Below are 19,950 nucleotides of genomic sequence, written 5' to 3'. Positions count from 1 at the left end.
TCCTCTTGTATTTTATTGTATTGTAACTATATTGTCTCCTTTCTATATTGTAAAGCGCTGCGTAAATTGCTGGCACTATATAAATCCTAATAATAATAATAATGAGCCAACAGCAGGTCAGAGGGGGAGCTGCTGGGGGACAGAGATAAGTTGCTCTTTAAAAATTAGGATTTAAAAATCGAGTTGATTTAAATCAAACCTTTTTGCTAGGGATTTAAATCATGATTTAAATCAACTCGATTTAAATCAAATCCACCCGATTAGAACAGTTTTTTTACTTTTTAGAATGGGGTGCCTCAAGACTGTACATAATTATGGAGGGTGCCTTTGAGATTGTCCATAATTTCAAAGAGTGCCTTGACTGAAAAAAAGGTTGAGAAACACTGATCTAGTGAATGGATAGATTGCGTTCTCAGTGAGGTTAATGGTTTCTCTACAAATGTTATAGGGGAATGCAAATAATTGAACGCACCTGAAACTATCACCCGGAGACTGTTTCATTCATGAAATTAGAGAATTGTCTTTGGAAAAAAATTCCTTTCAGTCTAGTCTACAATTCTTTATAGTTTGGCGCAACTACACAGTGACAAACTTGTGCAAAAGACATATTGCAGAGCCATCTAGTGTTCACACAGCATGTTATAATGTCTCTGGTCTTTAGTGAGTTGGTAGGTTGCATTCTAAGGGATGTCACTAATTTCCGGTGAATGGGTAGACTGCTTTCTCATTGATGTCACTAGTCTCTAGCAAATAGATAGGCTGCATTTTGAGTGATGTCATTGGTCTTTGGTGAGTGGATAGACTACATACTCGGTGATGTCATTGGTCCTAGGTGAGTGGATGGGCTACATACTCAGTGATGTCATTGGTCTTTGGTGAGTGGATAGGCTACATACTCGGTGATGTCATTGGTCCTAGGTGAGTGGATGGGCTACATACTCAGTGATGTCATTGGTCTTTGGTGAGTGGATAGGCTACATACTCTGTGATGTCATTGGTCTTTGAGTGGATAGGCTACATACTCAGTGATCATTGGTCTTTGGGGAGTGGATAGACTACATACTCGGTGATGTCATTGGTCCTAGGTGAGTGGATGGGCTACATACTCAGTGATGTCATTGGTCTCTGGTGAGTGGATAGGCTACATACTCTGTGATGTCATTGGTCTTTGAGTGGATAGGCTACATACTCAGTGATCATTGGTCTTTAGGGAGTGGATAGACTACATACTCAGTGATGTCATTGGTCTTTGAGTGGATAGACTACATACTCAGTGATCATTGGTCTTTGGGGAGTGGATAGACTACATACTCGGTGATGTCATTGGTCTTTGAGTGGATAGGCTACATACTCAGTAATCATTGGTCTTTGGGGAGTGGATAGACTACATACTCAGTGAAGTCATTGGTCCTAGGTGAGTGGATGGGCTACATACGCGGTGATGTCATTGGTCTTTGGTGAGTGGATAGACTACATACTCGGTGAGATGACTGGTCTCTAGTGAATGAAAAGACTACTTTCCTAATGATGTCACTGGTCTCTGGTGAATAAATAGCTAACTGACAAAAAATATTCTCCAATGTTTGTAGGCGATTGATACATTCAATTTAAACAATCATAAAACCTAAGAACCTAACAACTATTTACAATCTTGATAACAAAGATTAATGTATAGTTATATACAAAAATAACACATTGCTGACATTTCTTCATGAAATTCATGAAAACTCGTCTCTGCCCAGGTCTACCCAAAACACCTATAGATGTGGAGTTATCCCACCAAATTCCACCTCCTGACTGCAATAACCTCCTGGTGACTTTGGACAGTTATATTCTGTGTATAGTATGCTTACGTTGCTGTTTTAGAAAGTTCAGGGCTGGATTCCTGCTCAGGCCTCAAGAGCTGTTAGCTGTTAGATAGAGATACGGGACTGCCAGGGGTGGCGGCACTTGGTCCTCTACAAATCATGCTGCTGTGATCAACATATTTTCATGAACAATAACAGGTTCTGGACATGCCAGCGCCATCCAGCTGGGTCATTGTGGAGTTTCCCTGGTGGAATAGTGTACAGTGTACTTTGATGTTCACCCACTTAAGGTCTTTATGATTGGAGGTGAACTGCTAGCACAGTATGGTGACCTTTTACCCTACTCTTCTATGGGGACATTCTACTGACACAGAATGGCCAAACTCCACTCTACCATAAAACAATAAGGCCTAAGGGGAAAGGGGGTCAAATATTATACATTTAGCCCTGAAAATGGTATGTCAGTGGATACAAACATTCTAGGAACAATGTTATATTGGTTAATGCCAATTTTTGTTTTCTTTTAACCACTTCCATACTGCAGTAAGTCATATGACGTCCTGGACTTTGAGTGGGGATTTCTGAATGATACCTGCAGCTACAGGCATTATTTAGATATATTTTTTTTTTGCCGGCGATCCCTTGCCGGTAAAACAATCATAGCGGCTGTTCAGCTGCTTGATTGTTTTTAAAGGCGGCGGGAGGGGACGTCACCCCCTCCCACTGACCTCTGGTGCTTCTACTGGCTCGTCCGTGTGATCAGCAAGCCAGAGAAGGAACCTACTGTCGGCGGAAGTTCACCATAGAGAATACCATGGACCAGATGGTCCCTGGCAGTCTCTACCACCTTTCGGAGGCTGGGCACGAGGCTTTGACTTCTCGTCCGGCCCCAGCAGTTGTAAATATTTCTGTGTATTTGGCTGGAAAGGCTGCAATTGTTTTGTTTGTTTATTTTATCTCAGTCTTTCCAGGCTAGAAGCCAGATCTGGGGACTTAGGCTGTATTCACACCTGAGCGTAGCGTTTTCAAGCAGAAAATCCTGCGAATTTACCGCAATTGTGCAGCGTTTTTTACCGCGATTCGCCGCGATTTTGTGCAGGGCGAATGGTCACCAATGTTAAAAGAAGAAAAACGCCCAAATCTGCTCAATTCGAGCGACAAAAAAGGGTCCGAAACTTGTTTGAGCTTCAGGCGTTCGGCTTCAGGTGACATGGAGTGGAGATGTGAACCATCTCCATTGAGAATAATAGATTTTTTCCCCTCTAGCGTTTTGTAGCTTCAGGCTTCAAGCTACAAAACGCTCAGGTGTGAACGGGGTCTTATAGACCCCAGATCTCGCTGTAAAGAGGATCTGCCATGCTCTATTCGTATTACAAGGGATGTTTTATAGGAATAAAAGTGATAAATAAAAAAGTAAAGGGAAAGTGTAGAAAAAATAAAAATAAATAAAATAAGCAAAATAAAAAATAAAATAAAATGTAAGCACCCCCCTTGTCCCCGCATACGTATGTCGCCCCCACATATGCAAACGCCGTTCAAACCACACGTGTGAGGTATCGCCATGAACATTAGAGCAAGAGCAACAGTTCTATCCCAGGAGCTCCTCTGTAACGGAAAAAAAAAAAAATTAAATTGTTGCCTATGGAGATTTTTAAGTACTGAAGTTTGGCCCAATTCCACAAGTGTGCACACTTTTAAAGTGTGACATGTTAGGTATCTATTTACTCTGAGTAGCATCATCTTTCACATTACACAAAATAAATTGGGTTTAACTTTAGTGTTTTTTTTGTTTTGTTTTTTTAATTCATGAAACTGTTTTTTTTTTTTTTTTTAAAGTGTTTGCAAAATTGCTGCCCAAAATACTGTGTGACATAAAAATTCCCTAGGTTCTCTGCTAAAAAAAAAACATATAGAATGTTTGGGGGTTCTGAGTAATTTTCTAGCAAAAATAAATAAATATGATTTTTACATGTAGGAGAGGAGTGCCAGAACTGGCTCGGTATGGAAGTGGTTAAGTAAAACCCCTTGGGTTTTATTTTGCCAACTGTGTCCCAATGGAGAGATTTCCCCTAATTTACTATCCTGTAGACTATATGATGTGAGGGGGATCTTTCAAAATTAAGGGTTACCACCTAAACAACTTCATAGACACCAGGACAAATAGAGAGTGCAAAGCTCCCTAGTGGGACAGCATTTAGACCCAACATAGGTTCTAACTAATCCCTACTCTATACAAAATAAAAATAAAATAAAAAATAAAAAAGCTTTAGATACACTTTAGTGAAGAACAAAAATATTTCCGTGAGGAAAGGACTTTGGTGTAGGCTTTGGACTTTAAGGAACATCTGAGTTGCGTTTTCAGGTGAGGTACTCATGGAGACATGGATCTGATAAAAAAAACATTTCATTTTAGGCCTCTTCCATGTGGCTACATATGACTCCAGCATCTTCTTGGTGGCCACAGTTGTGTTTTCCAATCTCCTTGTGCTTACAGTCAAGCAAAGTCTTCTCCTTGCCTGTGCACTCCACATCATCAAGAAGGATGGGAAGGTTCTTTCCTTCTCCAAACTCTGCTTGTTTGGCAGCCTTTACAACATGAGGGAATCCCAACTGCCGGCACACGACAGCTGCTGATTTGCTGTTCCACAAGTCATCACACACCGTACCCCACTGTCCATTGACGAAGATCTCGACCCTCCCGCGGTCAGGTTTATTACCATTAGCCAAGCGCACTGACCCGTTATGTATTTCCACAGATCTTGGCCTAGAGTCTGCCCCGGCATTTGCTTTTGTTTTCTTTCTTTGACCTCTCTTCTCGTTGCTCTTACCACCTTTCTTTGGTTTAGGTGGTTTAGTTGTGGTTGGTCTGACGGTGGTCGAAATTTTTTCACCTTGCATGAGCTTTAATAGTTGTTCCACCCAGTCAGGTGTTGCGTTAGGCGGGGGCTGTGCAGTGGCTTTGGCCCTTCCTGTTGTTCTCGATGTGGGTTTGACCTTTGGTTTCTTAGTTGGGGTGGTTTTTATGATTAATTCTGCAAATTAACAAAAGTGGAAAAAAAAATGACATATTAGATTGCGTATAGTTTTAAATTTCCATCTTTATTTTTTGCGCTTTATATCAGTATTTTGTGGTTTACAGGTTGTAAATAATGGCATGGTTAATGAACTATCACTACAAGTACTTGTGCCTCAGAAGTCAAAAAATACCTTTGTCTCTGCCCCATATTGCGGTCTTAAACTTAAAACAGTAGCAGAAGCCCTAAAATACTTACTTTGACCAGAGAAATGCTGATGTGGGATTTGAAGGCATTCAACCACAAGACCAAATGCCTTGGGGAACATTAGCCCCTGTACACACGGTCGGAGATTTCGACAACCAAATCTGTCGGATTTTGTCCGTCGGATCTTGTCCGAAACTGTTGCATACACACAGTCGGACTAAGTTCTCGAAAAATCCGATCATTCAGAACATGATGACGTAATTTTGTTACGATGGGACTACGTTCAGGCTAGTAGCCAATAGCTTTGATGTAGGAATTTGATCTGAACATGCGTGGCACTTGGTCCGATCAAAATTCTCTACACATGATCGGAGTATGTCCGATCGACCAAGTTGGTCGGGAAATATTTCCAACAAGTTGGAAAATTGGGTCCGACGGATATTCCGACGGAATCAGTCCGATGCATACCACATACAGTCGGATTATCCGACAACACGGTCCGATAGGACACATTCCGACGGATTCTCCGACCGTGTGTACAAGGGCTTAGTGTTAAAGATGACTGATGATCTGCCTAAACCAGAACTCCAGCTTTCCCTTCAGTCTCGCACAGTTGTACAGACTCCTCTCCTATACAGAAATAGCTAAAGCCTCCTATACACGACCGTATTTTCTGCAGACAAAACCTCAGACTTTTGTCCAAAGGGCGTTGCCCAATAACTTGTCTTGCACACAAATGGCAAGGAATTGTCGGCCAACAAACACGAATGTAGTGATCACTTCACAGTTCTTAGAGGAAGTCACGAGACTGTGACGAAACCGGTAGGAGGAGCTTGATCAGCTGAAGAGGGAGGAAGTGAGGTGTCTTTTGTACTACAGGCTAAGGATGGGGAGAACGCTGGAAACCGTAGCTGCAGATTCGGTCTCCAGGTGACATTATCACCCCCCTTGTTCTGTCCATAAACATATCAAGGCTTGTTTTTATTGTGCTAAATGTGAGCGTACATCTATGTGGGATTTTAAGTTTAATATACCTGTTTTAAAACGTTATCTCACCATTGCAAGTTTCTATTGTCTTTCACGTGTGTGATACATGAGGAGATTGCTGGTAGCCAGGAGGAAAGTGGCTTGTGATCAGGAGGAAAGGAGGATCTATGTAGCAGCATTTAAACCATAACTAACCCATACATGAAAGAGGAATCATAGGAGGATCTTCCCAAGCTGATAATATTATTTATCACAGGCTTTTTCAAAAAGCCCTTAAAGTGGTTGTAGACCCTTACAAACCACTTTGACCTACAGGTAAGCCTAGATTAAGGCTTACCTGTGGGTCCAAGAAATATCTCCTAAACCTACACGGTTTAGGAGATATTTAGTAAAAGACAGTGACAGCTGTCTACGCCGCATGCGCCGTAGACAGCGGCACGCAGGCACACTATCGCTGTTAGCAGCATGCCGCTGCTAACGGCGATACGCCGTTAGTGATGGCTCCTGTGCGCAGGCATGAGTGACGTCACTCACAGCGCCGGAGCAGCGACACCCGGACTACAGAGGACATCGGTGACATCGCTGGCTCCTGTGTCAGATAAGTGACACATAATGGGCTACTATGCGATGCATAGTAGCCCATTATGCTTTACCTTTGCAGGGAGACAAAGAGGAAGTAAACCCATCAGGGTTTACTTCCTCTTTAAGGTGAGGGTACACCTGGTGGGGGGGTGTGTGCAAACCCCATGAAGAAATCACCATCAAGGTTTATCATGTTTGAACTGTTGAAATATTAAGGACTTTTTGTGCAATACACAGAGCACGTGCACTTTCCTTTATATATCGTTTTTGGACATTGCATGCAGATTTTACCATCTTGTTCTACGTTTATGCTTGCATAATGGACTTTTTACATTACTGAGGATTTGTGTCCAGCAAACGCAGCTCGCGCACGTGACGTACATCCGGTTTTGACATCACTTCCGGTTTCGTGGAACGCCGATAACGGCATTTGCTACAGTTTTTATACCATTTCCAATGCCTGCTTTTGACTTACGTTTGTGAACATGCCCTCGTATGTGCAATAAATCCCTTTTCATAGTATACTTCATTATTGGTTCCTTTTCTTTTCTCTCATGATTGAGAATTAATTTGGAAGGATCGTTTGTTTCCCTAATTTTCATCAGCCAATCCTGCCATCCAGTCATTTCCGCTGGATACTGTTACAAGTCTATTTTGACTCCCAGACTGCAAAGCTGGGTGTCATCGTGATCCGGTGAGTGGGGACACGTGGGGGGTTTGTCCCGCCTGAACTTGTCTGCGATTTTCTGTCTTGCATCTTTGCCTATTAGCCCTTGTACACGCGGTCCGACATTCCGACGGAAAATTGATCGGACCGTGCTGTCGGATAATCCGACCGTGTGTGGGCTTCATCGGACTTTTTCCGTCGGAATGTCCGACCAACAAAGTTTGAGAGCTGGATATAAAAATTTTCCGACAACATGATCCGATCAGTCTTTGTACGATTGTGTGTAGAGAATTCCGTTAGGACAAAGTGCCACGCATTCTCAGATCAAATTCCTAGACCAAAGCTATTGGCTACTAGTCTGAACGTAGTCCCGTCGTAACTAAATAACGTCATCACGTTATGAACAATCGGATTTTCCCACAACTTTGTCCGACCGTGCGTATGTAACACCAGTTTCGGACAAAATCTGTCGGATTTTGTTGTCGGAATGTCCGACCTGTGTGTACAAGGGCTTAGATGTGGAATATCCTCTGCAACTTTACACTTTGGATGTGAAGCACCTATTCAGTCGTTTATCACTTCCACGGTTCACATGGGCTTTTCTTACATATTATATATAATTGTTTATTTGTTTTCACTTATATAGACACGTTTGTTAAGTGCTGTATTATTTCTATATTTCTGTATTATTGGGCACAGAAGCCTCTCCACGATCGGGACCGATGTCCCTCTCGCAGCCGCTGGCGATCAGCTTTTTTTTTTCTCCTCATGCTACTAGCATGAGGAGAAAAAATTGCAGATTACTGTCTCTGTTTACGTCACATGATCAGATGTCATTGGCTGACAGCTGATCACGTGGTAAGGGGTCGGGATCGACCCCTTACTCAGATCTGTGATCAGCCGCGTCTCATAGACACCCTCCCGCCAAATATGTCAGCGCTGTATCCGTCTTTCGGCTATAGCGTGGATGGCAAGTGGTTAAATGTTCATCTTTTTAATTACTTTTAGCACCACACATTTGGTATATCGGCTTGTATTGTCACATTTGGGAAGTGTGGGCAGTGTTGGCAGCCGTTTATTTTTATTTATTTTCACTTTTATTTATTTTTTCATTCACTTTAATTTTATTTTTAGTTTCAGGTTAGGAGTTTGGCAGCTCACAAGGTTACACCCACTTGTTTTACCTTTAAAATGAAGCCTTCCAGTGAGGCTTCCACCTATACCCGGTCTTCCTTACAGGTTTGCGGGTTACAGCCGGTTGAATGACAGAGCCACGAAGAAGTCACCGCTGCTCATGTGCATTGGAGTCACGACCGCGGCACAGCACTCTCAATAGATGGCATGCCGTCCATTGAGATAGCAGTGCGCATGCGCTGGTGACGTCCCCGGCTGCTACTAAAGTAAGTATCTCCTGAACAGTGCAAACGGTATAAATAAAAAAGCAGACTTTGGCATTAACCACTTGACCACTGGGCACTTAAACACCCTTAATTAACCAGACCAATTTTCAGCTTTCGGTGCTCTCACATTTTGAATGACAATTACTCGGTCATGCAACACTGTATCCATATGAAATTTTTGTCCTTTTTTTTCACACAAATAGAGGTATTTAATCACCGCTGGGTTTTTTATTTTTTGTGCTATAAAAGAAAAAAGACTGAAAATTCTGTGAAAAATAAATTTTTATTCGTTTCCGTTATAAAATTTAGCAGATTAGTAATTTTTCTTCATAAATTTTGGCCTAAATTTATACCACTACATATCTTTAATAAAAAAAATAAGTACAAATTGGTGGATATTATTTGGTCTTTGTGAAAGTTATAGAGTCCACAAGCTATGGTGCCAATATCTGAAAATTGATCACACCTGAAGTATTGATGGCCTATCTCATTTCTTGAGACCCTAACATGCCATAAAAGTACAAATACCCCTAAAATGACCCCTTTTTGGAAAGAAGACATTCCAAGGTATTTGGTAAGAGGCATGATGAGTTTTTTGAAGTTGTAATTTTTTCCTACAATTCTTTGCAAAATCAAGATTTATTTTTTTTTTCACAAAATTGTCATATTATCAGGTTATTTCTCACACACAGCATATGCATACCACAAATTACACCCCAAAACACATTACCTGTACGTTGCCCTTTAACCACCTCAACAGTTTGAATGACAATTACTCAGTCACGCAACACTGTACCCATATTAAACTTGCGTTCTTTTTTCCACACAAATAGAGCTTTCTTTTAGTGGTATTTAATCACTAGTGGGGTTTTTATTTTTTGTGCTATAAATAAAAAAAACTTAAATTTTGTGAAAAAAAATGCCTTTTTCTTTGTTTCTGTCATAAAATTTTGCGAATTAGTAAATTTTCTTCATACATTTTGGCCAAAATTTATACTGCTACATATCTTTGGTAAAAATAACCCACATTAGTGTATATTATTTGGTCTTTGTGAAAGTTATAGAGTCTACAAACTACGGTGCCAATCACTGAAAATTGATCACATCTGATCAGGCCTTCAGTACATCAGGTGTATCTCATTTCTTGAGACACTAAGGGTCCTTTCACACGGGGCGGATCAGTTCTGATCCGCCCCGTGGATATCCGTTTGCTCAGCGGGGATCACTCCGCCGATCCCCGCTGAGCAGGGAGATGACAGGTCCGTCTCTGCATATTGCGCAGGGACGGACCTGTAACAACGCCGCTCTCCCCTATGGGAGATCGGATGACGACGGACCGCAGTGCCCGTCGTCACCCGATCCGATCCGCAGACGGATGGAAAAATAGCTTTTTCCTCCGTTACACTTTTTCGGATCGGAGCGGGTCGGATGTCAGCGGACATGTCACCGCTGACATCCGACGCTCCATAGAGCTCTATGGAGCACCCATTCAGGTCCGCCTGAAAAACTGACAGGCGGGCCTGAACGGGGCCTAACAAGTCAGGAAAGTACAAATACCCCCCAAATGACCCCTTTTTACAAAGTAGACATTCCAAGGTATTAAGTAGCATGGTGAGTTTTTTTAAGTTGTCATTTATTCCCACAATTCTTTGCAAAATGAAGATTTTTTTTATTATTATTATTATTATTATTATTTATTATTTTATTATTATTATTATTATTTTTTTTTATTATTATTATTATTTTTTCTTTTTTAACAAAATTGTCATATTATCAGGTTATTTCTCACACACAGCATATGCATACAACAAATTACACCCAAAAATACATGTGTGAGACTTTTACACAGCCTGGCCACATACAGAGGCCCAACATTGAAGTAGCACATTCAGGTGTTCTACGAGCAAAAATGACACATCTCATTTCACAACCACCTATTAGCCCTTGTACACACGGTCGGACATTCTGACGGAAAATGTCCGAACGGACCGTGTTGTCGGATAATCCGAATGTGTGTGGGCTTCAGCGGACTGTTTCCGTCGGAATATCCGACGGACAAAGTTTTAGAGCTGGGCTATAAAACCTTCCGACAACATGATCCGATCGGACTTTGTCCGATCATGTGTAGAGAATTCCGATTGGACAAAGTGCCACGCATGCTCAGATCAAATTCCTAGACCAAAGCTATTGGCTACTAGCCTGAATGTAGTCCCGGCGTAGCGAAATAACGTCATCACGTTACGTACGATCGGATTGTCCGACAACTTTGTCCGACCGTGTGTATGCAACACAAGTTTCGGACAAAATCCATCGGACAAAATCCGATGGATTTTGATTTTGTCGGAATGCCCGACCGTGTGTACAAGGGCTAACACTTTTGAAGCCCCTGGAGTACCAGGACTAGGGATGAGCCGAACACCCCCCGGTTCGGTTCGCACCAGAACTTGCGAACGACCCCCGCATTCGGTACGAACGTTAGAACCCCATTGAAGTCTATGGGACTCGAACGTTCGAATTGGAAAGTGCTAATTTTAACGGCTAATATGCAAGATAGTGTCCTAAAAAGGGTTTGGGGACCTGCCTCCTGCCTCAGGGGACATGGGTCACTGCAAAAAAAAGTTTTAAAAACTGCCGTTTTGGCGGGAGCACTGATTTTAATGACGATTAAAGTGAAAAAAAAAAAGTGAAATATTCCTTTAAATATGGTGCCTGGGGGGTGTCTTTAGTATGCCTGTGAAGTGCCACGTGTTTCCCGTGTTTAGAACAGTCCCTGCACAAAATGACATTAAACGGAAATAACACCATTTAAAACTGCTTGCGGTTTTAATGTTTTATCTGGTTCCTGCAATATGGTTGAAAATCATTCAGAAAAATGGCATGGGTAGCCCTCCCTGCCCATTACCAGCCTATTTGGGTCTTGTACGCATATTAAGGGGAACCCCGTACCCATATTAAAAAAAGGAAATGCGTGTGGCCCCCAGGCCCTATATACTCAGAACAGCAGTATACAGGCGGTGCAAACAAGACAGGGACTGTGTAGGTTTGTTGTGTTAAGTTGAATCTGTTTGTCATTTTCAACCGGTACATTTTTAAAGTGTAGCTCCAGTCAAAAAAACTATCTTTAAGCTTTTTGGAAAACATAGGGAAGGGTTATCAGCCCTGTATAATTTGTTTTGTCGTCCATCTTTTTTCATCTCACTTGCTGCTGTCTCCTTCCGTTTGCAAGTAGGAGATGTTTGTAAGTTGGATGTTTGAAAGTAGGGGCCTGCCCTATATTATAGCGGTATGTACTGGGTACAGAGCACGCAGACAGCACGCACTAACACTACTGACTGCAAGCTCTATTATTAACCACTTGTTAGCCCAATGTTTGCATAAAGTGAAAGATGAAGTTATGCTGAGTAAATAGATATCAAACATGTCACTCTTCAAAATTGCACATGCTCGTGGAATGGCGCCAAACGTCGCTACTTAAAAAATCCCCATAGGCGACGCTTTAATTTTTTTTTTACTGGTTACATGTTTTGAGTTGCAGAGGAGGTCTAGGACTAGAATTATTGCTCTCGCTCTAACATTCTCGGCGATACCTCACATGTGTGGCACATGCGAGCACATGGGGACATGGGCGCTTTAATTTTTATTTTATTTTTTTATTGTTCATTTTACTTTATTTATTTTAGTTTGACATTTTTTTCCCCAAAAATATATTTTTGATCACTTTTATTCCTATTACAAGAAATGTAAACATCCCTTGTAATAGGAATATGGGGTGACAGGTCCTCTTTACAGTGAAATCTGGGGGGTCAATATGACCCCACATCTCACCTCTAGGCTGGGAAGCCTGAAATAAAAAATAAAAAATAAAGATTCTGGCTTTGATCGTACTGGCGAGTTGGTAGAAGCACCGGAGGGCGGTGAGGGGTGGGGGGCGTCTATGGCTGGGTATTTCAGGGTATCACCGAGTATGGCTGGGTATGGCAATTTATGGCAGGGTATTACAGAGTATTGGCGGGGTATTGGCGGGGTACTTCAGAGTAATAGCAGGGTACTGCAGAGTATTGGGGGGTACTACAGAGTAATGGCAGGGTACTGCAGAGTATTGGGGGTACTGCAGAGTAATGGCGGGTACTGCAGAGTAATGGCGGGTACTGCAGAGTATTGGGGGGTACTGCAGAGTAATGGGGGTTACTGCAGAGTAATGGCAGGGTACTGCACTGCAGAGTAATGGCAGGGTACTGCACTGCAGAGTAATGGCGGGGTACTGCAGAGTAATGGCAGGGTACTGCAGAGTATGCACTGGTATTGCAGAGTATTGGCAGGGAATTGAGGGGTTAAATTCGGTGAGCAGCGATGTGGGCACTGCAGATGCAGCCCACATCGCTGCTGACACCGATCTCTTTCCCCTCCGCTGTACCGATCGGTACAGAGAGGGGAGGGAGGAACAGGCGTCATAACATGATGCCGGTTTGTTTCCAAGTGATCACTCCGTCATTTGACGGAGCAATCACGTGGTAAACGGCCGCTATGAGCGGCCGTTTACCGTGATCCGTGATGCGACCCGGCAGTCACGGATGCTCTCGAGTGCGCACACCTCGGGGCACGCGAGAGCAGAATTCTGGGAGGCCGTTAATTAACGGCCTCTCAGAGTTAAACAACCGCCCTGAAGCCGTTAATCGGCAATGGGCAGTTAAGTGGTTAAAGCTAGATCACTAGCTATATAGGTGAGGTGAATATAGTGGTGTATACTGCGGTCAGGGCACAGACAACAACCACTACACAGCAGAAAGATAGGAAATCAGCCAAAAACGATTGGTGTGTACTGTGTTGAAGGTACACAGAACACCCACTGCTTCAGATGCTAAGTAACACACTACACGAGGCCGCCTCAAAGGCGGCCTTTTATAGTGTGGGGCGTGCACTACACAGCCTGAGCTATGATTGGCCACAGGCAGGATGCCTGTGGCCAATCATGGCTCTCCCCGCTGCCGGCGCTGCGATTGGCCAAGCATGCGGGGTCACAGTGCATGCTTGGCCAATCATGGGGCAGCAATGCACTGCGCCACCGCAGTGCATTGTGGTCCGCACGCGCGTCACTCGAATTTTGACGCGAACGGCCCAAACGTTCGGAATTCGCCGAACAGCCAATGTTCGAGTCGAACGTACGTTCGACTCGAACACGAAGCTCATCCCTAACCAGGACAATGGAATTGCCTACAAAATAACCCCATTTTGGAACGCTAACACCCCAACGTATAATCTGTGAGGCATAATAAGTCTTTTGAACTGTTTATTTTTTTCCAGAAGTTTTTGGAAAATGTGGAAAAAAATGAAAATGCATTTTTTTTTTTTTTTTTACACAAAGTTGTCAATTTATAAGATATTTCTAACACATAGCATGTATATAGCAAAAATTACACCCCAAAACACATTCTGCTACTCCTTCCGAGTATGGCGATACCACATGTGTAGGACTTTTACACAGCCTGGCCACATAGAGAGGCCAAATATTGAAGTAGTACGTTCAGGCGTTCTAGGAGCATAAATTACACATCTCATTTCATTCCTACCCATCACACTTTTGAAGGTCCTGGAGCACCAGGACAGTGAAATTGCCAACAAAATGACCCCATTTTGAAAAGTAAACACCCCAATGTATATTCTATGGAGGCATGGGCTGCAGATAGGTACTCTGGTACTCTGATGGGCTGGTGAGAGGTACTCGGGTACTCTGATGGCCTGGTGACAGGAACTCTGATGGCCTGGTGACTGGTATTTGGGTACTCTGAAGGGCGGTGATAGGTACTCAGGTACTCATATGGACCGTGACAGGTACTCGGGTACTCGGATGGGCTGTGACAGGTACTCGGATGGACTGTGAGTGACAGGTACCATGATGGGTGGTGACAGGTCCTCTTTATTAGGGGGGGCAATCAGTGTGATTGGTGTACACTGTAAGCGGTAACGAGATGTTACCGCAATCTGTTACCGCGGTTTGTTTACATTTAGTGATCGGCTGTGAAACAATCACAGCCGATCACATGGTTAAACAGCCAGCCAATGGCTGTTTACTAGCGTCGGTGACGAGTAGTGTTTCCAGGAACACGCCACCACCGACGTGCAGGCGCAGCACGCTCGCGCCATGCACAGTGGGGGTGTAACCATCTGTGATTGGCCGTGACTTCATCATTACGGTAAACAGCCATACCCAATGGATGTTCACCCCCCTCTGTGGCGAGCAGTGTCTCTGTGACACGCTGCCACCGAAAGAACAGGGATACGCACGATCGCGTGCATTCCCTGTTTAAATGGGAGGACGTCATATGACGCCCTCCCGCCACAAGAGCTGCGCCGCCTGGCCGTCATTTGATGGCCGGCGGTCGGCAAGTAGTTAAGAGCAGGCTTGCGAGCGCCCGCCCACCGGGAGGTCCCACGAACCCGATGTCTGCGGGGATACCCACGATCGTCTCAAGTTGAGGAAGAATGGGGAGATGCTAATGTAAACAAGCATCTCCCCGTTCTGCCTAGTGACACTGACACTGATCAGCTCTCCCTGTAATCGGGAGCGGTGATCAGTGTTGTGTCACACACAGCCCCTCCCCCCACAGTTAGAATCACTCCCTAGGACACACTTAACCAATACACTGCCACCTAGTGGTTAACTCCTTCACTGCCAGTGACATTTTTACAGTAATCAATGCAATTTTTTAGCATTGATCGCTGTATTAATGACAATGGTCCCAAAAATGTGTCAAAAGTGTCCGACGTGTCCGCCATAATGTTACAGTCATGATTAAAATCGCTGATCACTGCTATTACTAGTAAAAAAAAAAAAAATTATCAATAAAAATGCCATAGAACTATCCCCTATTTTGTAGACGCTATAACTTTTGCGCAAACCAATCAATAAACGCTTATTGCAATTTTTTTTTTTTACTAAAAATATGTAGAAGAATACGTATCGGCCTAAACTGAGGAAAAAAAAAATTTAAAATTTTTTTGGGGAATATTTATTATAGCAAAAAAATAATGCGTATTTTTTTCAAAATTGTCGCTTTATTTTTTTGTTTAAAGCACAAAAAATAAAAAAACGCAGAGGTGATCAAATACCACCAAAAGAAAGCTCTATTTGTGGGGGAAAAAAAAGGACGTTAAATTTTGTTTGGGTCACACGACCGCGCAATTGTCAGTTAAAGCGACGCAGTGCCGAATCGCAAAAAAGCGCTCTGGTCAGGAAAGGGGGTAAATTTTTCCAGGGGCCAAAGTGGTTAAAACACATTCATCATTTTTAATGATTAGCGATACACTTTAGCCGTGTGCTGTATCCAGGATCTAACGTCGGGTTTGCAATACGGCTGGCGAAAAAAAAAAATAGGTTTTAAATCTTGAATCGAGTTGAGAGGTCAAATCGATAAAAAAAATTTCAGTAAACTGATTTTTTCTTTTTTTTATTTTTTTTAGATTTTTAATTTTTTAATTTATTTTTTGACACCATGACGGTCCTGAGGAGCTGCGGGGGCGGGAGTTTTTAGGCCAGGCTGCGGCATCGACCTAGTCCACGAGGCCGGACGCCGTGGACTAGACCCGAAACCGTGGACTCGCCTAAAAACTCCCGCCTGCAGTTCCTCAGGACCTCTCCATCACAAAAGAAAAAAAACTCAGTTCGAATCGTGAATCAAGTTTTTTTTTTTTTTAAATCGCAGATTTTTTTTTTTTTTTTTTGCAAGAACCTGCGTTTTCTGTGCAGAAAATATGCATATGCCCGTGGAAAAGGACCCTCGTTTTGTAAATAGGTATTTCTGAATCCTAAAAGATCTGTAATGTCGCAGAATTCCCTTAAGTTCCTCTCTCTCTCTCTCACTGCAGGGTCGTTGTACATGTAGATTACTTGCATAAAGACAATTGAATGAACAAGAAATCTTTGTTGCCTAGACAACAAACACATCCCGAGAACTATTTTCTGCGCGGCACTGACCTAAATACGCCTATGGTCACAGGATCAGCAGGCCGCCCCCCCCCCCCCCCCCCCCCCCCTGCAAACGTCCACTGTTCTGCCGAATACCAATTGCTTCATATAACTAACATTGAATAAAAAGGAAACTAAAAGGATAACTTTGATGATTGAATAAATTTCTAAGGGCTCCTGCACACACGTCCTCTGAACGCCTTTCACTCCAGGCAGGAAAAAGCAGCTTAAAATGAAGCTGATGTAGTTGGATCTAAATTTAAAGTCTAATTTTAGAGATATATAATATATATATATATATATATATATATATATATATATATATATATATATATATATATATATATATAATTTTTTATTTTTATTTTTAAATCAGCACAAGGGACACTTCTCATTGAAAGCAAGTACCAGCGCTTGTGCTGATTTAACCACTTTCAGCCCCGGACCGTTTTGCTGGCTTAAGACCGGATCACTTTTTGCGATTCGGCACTGCGTCGCTTTAACTGACAATTGCGCGGTCGTGCGACGTGGCTCCCAAACAAAATTGACATCCTTTTTTTCCCCTCACGAATAGCGATTTCTTTTGGTGGCATTTGATCACCCCTGCGGTTTTTATTTTTTGCGCTATAAACAAAAATAAAGCGTCAATTTTGGAAAAAAAAAAAAAGCATAATTTGTTACTTTTTGTTATAATAAATACCCCCAAAAAATATATAAAAAAACATTTTTTCCTCAGTTTAGGCCGATATGTATTCTTCTACATATTTTTGGTAAAAAAGAAAAAGAAAAATCGCAATAAGCGTTTATTGATTGGTTTGCGCAAAAGTTATATTGTTTACAAAATAGGGATAGTTTTATGGCATTTTTATTAATCTTTTTTTTTTTACTAGTAATGGCAGCGATCAGCGATTTTTATTGTGACTGCGACATTATGGCGGACACATCGGACATTTTTGACACATTTTTGGGACCATTGTCATTTATACAAATGCAGTGATTCCTGTGTAAATGACACTGGCAGTGAAGGGGTTAACCAGGGGGTGGCAGTGTAGGGGTTAAGTGTTCCTAGGGGCGTCTTATTAACTGTGGGGGGCTGGGCTTTGTCTTAGTGAACGCTTATCTCTGCTCCAATCACATGGAGCAGAGATCAGCATCACTTGTTGCTAGGCAGAACGGGGAGATGCTGTTTACAACGGCATCTCCCCGTTCAGTCGCCCCGTGAGACGATCGCTGGTATCCCCCTGGCAATCGAGTCCGCGGGACCCACGACTGGACTCACAGGGGGTCCCGACCGGCGGCGTGCACGCGATGGCAGGGCGGCATTTAAAAATGGATGTACCTGTACGCCATTCTGCCGACGTACATCGGCGTGCGCCGTTCGGGAACTGGTTAAAAAAAAAAAAAAATGGTGGCTGCAGTCTAATGCCCTGTACACACGGTCGGACATTCCAACCACAAAATCCATCTGATTTTTTCCGACGGATTTTGCCCGAAACTGGTGTTGCATACACACGGTCCGACACAGTTGTGGGAAAATCCGATCGTTCGGAATGTGTCGGCGTTCGTTCGTTACGACGAGACTACGTAGAGGCTAGTAGCCAATAGCTTTGGTCCCGTAATTTGATCTGAGCATGCGTGGCACTTTGTCCATCGGAATTCTCTACAAACGATCGGAAAAAGTCCGATCGGATTTTTTTTTTGTCGGAAAATTTTAGATCCTGCTCTCAAATTTTTTCCGTCGGAATTTCAGACGGAAAAAGTCCGAAAGAGCCCACACACGATCTGATTTTCCGACAATATAATCCGATCTGATCTTTTCCGTCTGAATTTCTGACCGTGTGTACAGGGCACTATGGTGGTCAAATATTAGAGGCATTTCGTTCATTTTGAACTTTCATTTGTTTTCATTTAATTAATGGGTGTTAATTGAAAATAGTTTTAGTTCCACTGCCATTCCTTCCTTCATCGCTTGTCATGCAGGTTTAACACCCAGATGGACTCCATCTATGGGGGCTTGTTCCAGTATCCAGTTGGGTTCAAATCAATGTGTTTTCTACTTCCATCGCATTTTTGGGCATGAGATTGGGCTAATTTTTCCAATTGGAAATTTTTGGGTCTTCCCCCCCCCCCCCCCAGTTTTATAGTTTTCTGGCGCCCTTTGGAAATATTTTAGTGGCCCCCATATGCGATGAAAGACGCTTTTCCTGCAGACTAAAGGGATGATCATGAGTGTTGAAGGAATGCCCCTTCTAACCTTATACTGATTTAAGTGCCATCAGTCCCTGAAGAAGGTTTTACATATTAGACGAGGTTGAAAAAAGACACAAGTCCATCCTATGTGTGTGATTATATGTCAGTATTACATTGGGAGAATTATAGTTTTATCTCTGGAGTTGATCCCCTTTTTAATGCCGATATTCTGTTTGCTTTGTTAGCAGCAGCTTGGCATTGCACGCCATTGCTTAGCCTATCATCTACTAGGACCCCCAGGTTATATTTCATACATATATCGAAATGCGTTGGATATTCCCACCACCTATCATCATTCGTTTATTCCATGGTTGGTATTTTGTGTGTAGCGGGTTGATGCCATTTTTGTTATATTCTGTAATGTGATATATGTATATATGTGTTTTGTCCTTTTTGGATCCCTCCTTGGGAAATGTTTTTAGCATGTTTAAAATTGTATTAATACTTTTTTTTTTTTTTTAAATACAATCTTCATTTTTTACAAATTGCCTTTAAATGCCTTTAAATTCCCACTCATAAGGTATTCAACATTTCCATACTTTTAGACCCCTTTCACACTGAGGCAGTTTTCAGGTGTTTTAGCGCTAGAAATAGTGCCTGAAAACTGCAATGGGTGCTTTCCCACTGGGGCGGTGCGTTTGCGGGACGTTTGCTAAAGTCCTGCAAGCAGCATCTTTGGGGGCGGTTTGGGAGCTCTGTATACATATGTATACGGTCATAAAGCAGCACAAAAAGCCCTGCTTTAACAGCGGGAAAAAGCACCGCTAAAACGAGCTGCAATTTACCGCTAACGGCCGGCGCTTTCAACATGAAAGCAACCTTAGTCTTTACACCCCTTTCACACCAGGGCGTTTTGCAGGCGCTATAGCGTTAGAAATAGCGCCTGCAATCCGCCCTAAAGAAGCTGCACCATTGTGTGTAGTGTGAAAGCCCCGAGGGCTTTCACAATACAGCGGTGCACTGGCAGGACGTCAGAAAAAAGTCCTGCCAGCAGCTTCTTTGGAGCGGTGTGTTTACCGCTCCTCCACCGCTGCTCCCCATTGAAATCAATGGGGCAGCGTTGTAATGCCGC

General features: G+C 42.8%; 1 protein-coding gene across 1 annotated transcript in view; it reads right to left on the bottom strand.

Moving 5' to 3' along the window:
• Nucleotides 1–544: 544 nt before the first annotated feature.
• Nucleotides 545–19,950, bottom strand: part of HHIPL1 (HHIP like 1) — a 56,917-nt gene continuing 37,511 nt past the window's right edge. The window contains exon 8 of the mRNA XM_077467610.1: nucleotides 545–4,840. Within this exon, the coding sequence (XP_077323736.1) occupies nucleotides 4,218–4,840 (623 nt within the window). The 3' untranslated portion in view covers nucleotides 545–4,217. The remainder of the gene's footprint in view (nucleotides 4,841–19,950) is intronic.

The sequence above is a fragment of the Lithobates pipiens genome, unplaced genomic scaffold, assembly GCF_037356315.1.
Source record: "Lithobates pipiens isolate NorthernLeopardFrog02 unplaced genomic scaffold, aLitPip1_a1.2 Scaffold_57, whole genome shotgun sequence".
NCBI lineage: Eukaryota > Metazoa > Chordata > Amphibia > Anura > Ranidae > Lithobates > Lithobates pipiens.
Note: the sequence above shows the minus strand (reverse complement) of the source record. Positions and strands in the feature narration are given on the sequence as shown.